This window comes from Crocuta crocuta, unplaced genomic scaffold (assembly GCF_008692635.1).
Source record: "Crocuta crocuta isolate KB4526 unplaced genomic scaffold, BGI_CrCroc_1.0 scaffold619, whole genome shotgun sequence".
NCBI lineage: Eukaryota > Metazoa > Chordata > Mammalia > Carnivora > Hyaenidae > Crocuta > Crocuta crocuta.
The window spans coordinates 3,598,141-3,605,779 of NW_027533395.1; the positions used below are offsets into that span (position 1 = coordinate 3,598,141).

The 7,639-nt window shown below is 39.4% G+C and overlaps 1 protein-coding gene across 1 annotated transcript in view; it reads left to right on the forward strand.

Annotated features, from left to right (window-relative positions):
• Positions 1–7,368, forward strand: part of CFAP58 (cilia and flagella associated protein 58) — a 106,231-nt gene extending 98,863 nt beyond the window's left edge. Inside the window, exons 17-18 of the mRNA XM_077748374.1 lie at positions 502–635; positions 6,689–7,368. Of these exons, the coding sequence (XP_077604500.1) occupies positions 502–635; positions 6,689–6,800 (246 nt within the window). The 3' untranslated portion in view covers positions 6,801–7,368. The remainder of the gene's footprint in view (positions 1–501; positions 636–6,688) is intronic.
• Positions 7,369–7,639: the final 271 nt, after the last annotated feature.

Here is a 7,639-nt window from a genome sequence, read left to right on the forward strand (position 1 = left end):
GAACAGCAACCTAGCAAAACACAGAAATTGAATGCCTACTTAATGGTGGTGGCGGCAGGATGGTTTGAGAATAATTTTTACCATAATCCTCAAATGAATGACTCTCCCTAGTGATGACTTCCCCAAATGCTTTTTAAAAGGCTTTAAAAGCAATTTTATACTGTATGCCTGGGAGTTTTTCTGTCTGTACTCAACAGTATTCTTGAAACACATCACACCATTCATGTGTGAGCCTGGTTGAATGTGGCCTGATAGTTCTTTTAAGCAGAGGTTTCATTAAGTTTGTCACTGGATTATGAGCTTTCAGACCTCAGTCAGATTTTTACCTAGGTGCAGATCTTGAGAGCTGGCGGAAGTGTGAGGACTAGCTGTTAGACTTGGACATGGTTTTGTAACACTAGCCTCACTGAGGTAAATGGCAGCAGATCAGGAAAAATTTTCAGGAAAGGATATTGTCTCACTGCATATCTTCTGTTAATGCTGCTTTATTTGTCATGTTAGGTTTTGTCTTCGGAGCTGAATATGTATGAATCACAGAGCCAAGAATATAAATATGAGATCGAGAAACTTACCAATGAACTAATGAACTTAAAGAAGAAATACCTAGCTCAGAAACGTAAAGAATACATTCAGAAGTAAGTAAGAATTCATCAAATGTTCTTTTTTTATTTTATATTGAAAATTTTAATTTAATTTATTATTTTTACTTTACATCCAAGTTAGTTAGCGTATAGTACAACAATGATTTCAGGAGTAGATTCCTTAATGCCCCTTACCCATTTAACCCATCCCCTTTCCCACAACCTCTCCAGTAACCCTTTGTTTGTTCTTCTTATTTAAGAGTTCTTGTGTTTTTGTTCCCCTCCCTGTTTTTATATTATTTTTGCTTCCCTTCCCATGTGTTCATTTGTTTTGTATCTTAAAGTCCTCATATGAGTTGAAGTCATATGATATTTGTCTTTCTCTGACTGACTAATTTCACTTAGCAGGATACCATCTAGTTCTATCCACGTAATTACAAATGGTGAGATTTAGTTCTTTCTGATGGCTGCATAACATTCATATATATATGTAAAAATACATATATACATGTATATATATAAAATCTTTTTTTTTTCATAGTTTATTGTCAAGTTGGTTTACATATAACACCCAGTGCTCATCCTAACAAGTGCCCTCCTCCATGCCCATCACCCCCCTTCCCCTCTCTCCCCCCCGCAGCCCCTTAGTTTGTTCTCTGCATTCAAGAATCTCTCATGGTTTGCCTCCTTACCTCTCCCCAACTATTTTTCCCCTTTTTCTCCTGCTTTGTCCTCCGTTAACTTCCTCCTAATCCACCTATATGTGCAAACATATGATATTTGTCCTTCTCTGCCTGACTTATTTCGCTCAGCATAACACCCTCAAGGTCCATCCATGTTGCTACACGTGGCCAGATTTCATTGTTTCTCATTGCCATGCAGTATTCCATTGTGTAGATTAACCACATCTTCTTGATCCATTTGTCAGTTGATGGACACTTAGGCTCTTTCCATGTTTCGGTTATTGTTGAGAGCGCTGCTATGAACACTGGGGTACATGTGCTCCTATGCATCAGCACTCCTGTATCCCTTGGGTAAATTCCTAGCAGTGCTATTGCTGGGTCATAGGGGAGTTCTATTGTTAATTTTTTGAGGAACCTCCGTACTGTCTTCCAGAGGAGTTGCACCAGCTTACATTCCCACCAGCTGTGTAGGAGAGTGCCCGGCCATATCCTCTTTATCCATTCATTCGTGAACGAACATTTGGTCTCTTTCCATACTTTGGCTATTGTTGATAGTGCTGCTATAAACATTGGGGTGCGTGTGTCCCTTTGAAACAGCACACCTGTATCCCTTGGATACATACCTAGTAGTGCAATTGCTGGGTCATAAGGTAGTTCCTTTTTAAATTTTTTGAGGAATCTCCATGCTGTTTTCCAGAGGGGCTGCACCAGTCTGCATTTCCACTAGCAGTGCAAAAGAGATCCTCTTTCTCTGCATCCTTGCTGACATCTGTTGTTGCCTGAGTTGCTAATGTTTGCCATTCTGATGGGTGTGAGGTGGTATCTCATTGTGGTTTTGATTTGTATTTCCCTGATGATGAGTGATGTTAAGCATCGTTTCATGTGTCAGTTGGCCATCTGGATGTCTTCTTTGGAGAAATGTCTGTTCCTGTCTTTAGCCCATTTTTTTTCCACTGGATTATTTGGTTTTTGGGGTGTTGAATTTGATAAATTCTTTATAGATTTTGGATACTAACTCCTTATCGAATTATTGTCATCAAATGTTCTTCTAATTTTGTTGTGCCTATTACCTGCTGATAAAATAATTGGCAAACAGCCATGGAGTCGCAGAATCCACTGGGGTAAAGTAGGTTACAGGGTGAACAAATGACATTCTATAGGTCCCCCCTGGTTGGTGTCAGAGTGAGATGCATGTCTCATTTGATACTGAGGCCTCTCCTTAGGACCCTAACAATATCCTAACACCGATGGACCTAACACAGAGTAGAGGAAACATAGTCTTCCCCCCTCCCCCCACACTGTTCTTATGGTTTGGAGATAATTATGCCATGACAATGGTTACAAATGAGGTTCACAATCAGGCTTATATGAATTAAAAGCATGTTCACATTTAAAACCACAGGTAATTTTGCTAAAGGGTTTAGGCTTGGTGAAGCTGTTCTTTCCAGTGATGCATCTTGTGCCACAGTAACAATGATGAGCCCACGAATAATTGTTACCTATGTTTTAGATAATCTAGCTCTGAACCATCTTTATGTCTAATAACTGACTTCAGTATCTTCTGCGTGTATTGACACAAGCTCTTATTTTTCTAGGAGATGATAATGTGGTCTCAGGTTAACATTTTGGGTTACCGGATGCCTGCATGTGGAAGAGTAAATGTTCTTTTCACTTTGTTATCATCATTTGCCTAATGCTAGGGTGAGAGAGTGGGCCTGGATGAATCAGTAGATTTGAACCTTCGCTTGGCTGAGTGGCATTACCCAACTCATCTAGTTAATTCCGTAGTACTCACATTGTGGGTGTAAGTCAGGTTTGGTATTTCATTCACGTGGGCATTGCAGGGACATGGGAAAAGAGGTACATCCGCCTATGATTCATTAGTGGCAAACAGCAATTTAAGTAACTGGATGCAGATTGATTTGCCAGTAAAAATTTGCCCTTCTTGTAAATCATAATATTCCCCTGTTCCACATTCAGATGCCAGCTCCTTGGTAGAATAAAATCCTGCTAAAATATTTGAGCTAACTCCTATGGGTCTTTCTTAATGTATGGGTCTAGCAACTAGCTGATACAGAATCACTGGTGGGATTTATTAAACATGTATGTTCCCAGGCCCCATTTCCAGATGTTTGGATTCAGCAGGCTATGGATGAGCCTCAGAAATGTGCAATTCCATCACTCCTCAGGTGATGTCCATGCACACCGAAGCTGGAGAAGTGCTGAGATTGATGATGTGATTCAGTGTTGCAGTGGAGACACTGTGGTTTTCTTTTAGGGCGGCAAGGTTGAGCTGGTAAGATGTCAATGTGGCTAGTTCCTGTGTGAGGCACACGTCCAGCTCAGCGGCCTTCAAGCATTTTTATTGCGCACTCTTATTAGTAAAACACTTTTGAACTTGTAGCCACACCCATTTATATGCATATATATCAAATATATATTTATGTTAAGTTTTAAAGTGAAATTTTATTTTAGAATAGTTTTATATCTCTGATATATTTTACTTTTTATGTTTATTTATTCGATTTTGAGAGAAAGGCAGAGAGAGAGGGAGACAGAGAACCCCAACCAAGCTCTGCACTTAACAGTGCAGAGCCCAATGCAGGGATCGAACCCATGAACCAAGAGATTATGACCTGAGCTGAAATCAAGAGTTGGACACTTAACTGACTGAGCCACACAGGTGCCCCTATTATTTGAACTTTTTAAAAATGTTTATTTAGGGGCGCCTGGGTGGCTCAGTCGGTAAAGTGTCTGACTTCGGCTCAGGTCATGATCTCACAGTTCGTGGGCTCAAGCCCCATATCAGGCTCTGTGCTGACAGCTAGCTCAGAGCCTGGAGCCTGTTTCAGATTCTGTGTCTCCCTCTCTCTCTGACCCTCCCCTGCTCATGCTGTCTCTCTCTCTCTCAGAAATAAATAAAAACATTAAAAATTTAAAAAAATGTTTATTTATTTGTTTGAGAGAGAGAGAAAGCGAGTGAATGAGTGAGGGGCAGAGATAGAGTGAGAGAGAGCATCCCAAGTAGGCTCTGTACTGTCAGTGCAGAGCCTGATGTGGGGCTCAATCTTATGAACCATGAGACCATGACATGAGCTGAAGTCAAGAGTCAGATGCTTAACTGACTGAGTCACCCAGGTGCCCCTAATTTTTATATCACATGCAAAATACTATTGTGACATTGTGAGTGATTAGTAAACTGAGACTTTGTTTTTAATTTTTAAAGACAAAATATGGACAGAATCTGAAATACCTTCTTGGCACTTCTCAGTGGGTCATCTTACTCATCTTTGAGAGTACATGCATCTGTTTTGGAGACCAGCAGTCTAGTTTGCACCATTACAAATAACTAGCTTAGCTAACCAGTTAATTATCTTTCTACAGCTGACTAACTTCCCTACCTTGGTCCTGTAGTTTGGCCCAGTCACCTTTGACTTTATTGATCCCCTCCCACCCCCACCCCTCCACAGTTTTCTGGACACTGAAAATGTGTTGAGCCAACAGAAATGCACTTCTGTTGGCTCAGCCCCTCCCAGTGGCACATCTACAAAAATTGCACTGCCCCCAACCATAGGCCACTTGTAGGTATTTAGCTTAAAAGTGAATTACAGTTAAATTAAAAATTCTGTTTCTTAGCTGCACTAGTCACATTTCAACTGCTTAATAACCACATGGAAGTAGTGGATGCCACATTGGGCTCTAGGTAGAGAGTTTTGCCATCATCATGGAAACTTCTTTTGGGTAGCAAGCTGTAGAGTCTTTGCCTTTACCTGTCCTCTTCTTTCCCCAGATTGCTTACTAATAGCAATTCTGACCTGATTAGGGTGCTATTGGCAATTCCGTTTAGTTGAGGATCCATAAAATGGAGGTAGACAGAGAGAGGGGTTCATAGGAGAAGAGTAAAAGGATTCAAGTGCTGAAGGAAAGTTTGCTGTGGCAAGAACAAGAGTGCTGAGATGGTGTGGACCAGAAGGGAGAAGGCTGAGGGAGTCATTGTGCAGGTCTATAAATACATTACAAAGGCTTTATAAAGGCGACGTCATTCCCATCAGTCAGCTTAGAGCAAGCCAGAAAGAAGCATTATGCTTACGTTCCTTCAGAGAGGAGAACTTGGGTTATTTAAGGCAAGAGAGGGCTGGAGGAGGTGGTACTTGCTGCATCCACCGGCAGTCAGGGGGTAGACAAGTTGCCAAGCACTTGAAGGAATCCTCTTAACTGGATCCACTCAAGGCTAAAGCTTTTGTCCTATTTATGGAGGATGATTTTTTTTTATAATAATGAAATCAATTCTGCTAAGAGACTACTGGATTGATTAACCAGTCCTCTTCAGGTTCTTTCCAAATGGAAAATTTAGAATAATCTCTGTGGATGTTCTCCCCACACTTGCTCTTTATAAAATAGCAACTCATGCCATTTTTGCCTTTATGCCTTCTTTCATTTTTCTCAAATACTCTTTTCATCATGTTTCCTTCCTGACCTGCACCCCCACCCACCTGCCTCTGACTCCCCTGCCCTGGACCCCCAGGCTGGTTTAAAGTTTGTAGAACTAGTCAGATTCTTTTCCAAAAGGTGGAATTCTCTCCCCTAAGGTAAATCACTTCTAGTTGTCAAATCTAATTGGTTTTGGTTTTAGTAGTTAGCTTAATTCATTTTTTGTAAAAAAGGAATTCCAAAGATATTTTATGTAAGACCCCTGAATACACAATAGGGAATTTGTATAAATTTAAGGTACCTCTGCAGGAAACGTGTGTGTGTGTGTGTGTGTGTCTGTGTGTGTGTGTGTGTGTGTGTGTGCATTTAAAGGAGATCTATGTAGAAGATACATTATAGATTTTAGGTTAGGACTCCCTTTATCTGTTGCCCAATGTACTACCTTATTTAGCTTTCTCAGGTTTTCTTGTATCTTAAACTATTTCTAATAATAACTTCTGCTTGTCTAAAGCTATAGGAAAATTTGTATTTTATAAATGTCCAAGTTTGATGAAGATACCTTATGTGTATGGTAAATATTTATGTTTCCACTGAAAATTTGGGATAGAAAAGTTGATAAATGATGAATTACACATTATAACTGAGCCAAGAGAAAGATTCTTCTGACAGATCTTTGGAACTAAACAGATGTTTTATAAAACAGGAAGATGATTACAAGTTGAAAGCCTCAAGTCCATAGTGATTGAGTTATAATGAGGTCTTATGTCCACATTTAGATCAACGTTAGGAGGGCACATTTAATTGTGTCTTTCCCTAATTTTATGTGTTATCAGCAAACACCTAATTAGATTTAAACAACCACCTTGTCTAAAACTGGAAGCTTTAATCAAAGCAGTTTTCAATGGCTAACTCACTTTTGGAACTTAGAGAACATCAAACTTAGAAGAGGAAAAAAGATGTTAAGGAAGTTAACTTTCACCTCCTGTCTTACAGAAATAAGGACAGAATATCCATGGATAACACCTTGTCAATGGCCAAGCCAACTGGCCCTCGTTTTACTGGGGGTGGATTTCCCCTCCACAGGCCATCCAAAGTGAAGTCCTAACTTGAAGCTCCTGCCTGGGTCCAGTAGAGCATCTCACGAAATTCTCTTTGAAACATTTTGGAGGAATCTCTTTCAAATCCCTTGGATCATAATTATTTAGAGAAATCAGTGCTCAAATTCCAGGATGGAAAGAAATGCAAAACTATTATCGTCATGTACATAAAGGAGTGGTGATATTCTACTTGGTCCACATGGATATTAACAGACTGTAATTATATCATTCAATTAGGCTTACACATTGCATAAAGCGGATCCTTTGTTACTACTATGTTGGTTGATTTCAAATGCACTCTATATCTAGATACTCTGTATAGATGAAAATTTGGATCTGAATTTCTCTATTATAAACATTGCTTTATAGGTTTTGCACTTAAAATATTTTTGAAATGCAGTGCATTTCTTTTTAATAGGAATCTATTTTAATTATTCCTCATTAACAAGTCATTGCATGAGGTGAGAAAAAAGGACAAACTCTCAAGTATTTAAAAAGTGTTTTGAGAATGATTTCTATGTGGAATTTCTTTTCAGGCCTGGGGTATGAAAATCTATTCCAAAGAGACATACTAATAAATACTTCATCATAAAAAAATTAAAAAGAACCTTTGTAGAGATTTTGATCTTTGCTTTGGTAGAGTATGTAATTAAAGTTTAAAACTACTGTGAGAAATGTTTAACATAGGATTTGATTCAGAGGAACCAAGACTTTAAAATGAGGGGTTTGGGCTGGTATCCTCTGAAGACCTTGCGTTTCTTAGACCTCCTACTTGGAGAACAGAATTGTATAAGACAGGGATCTGTTTGGCTTTCAGGCTGCAGGCCAACATTTGGAGTCATTGAAT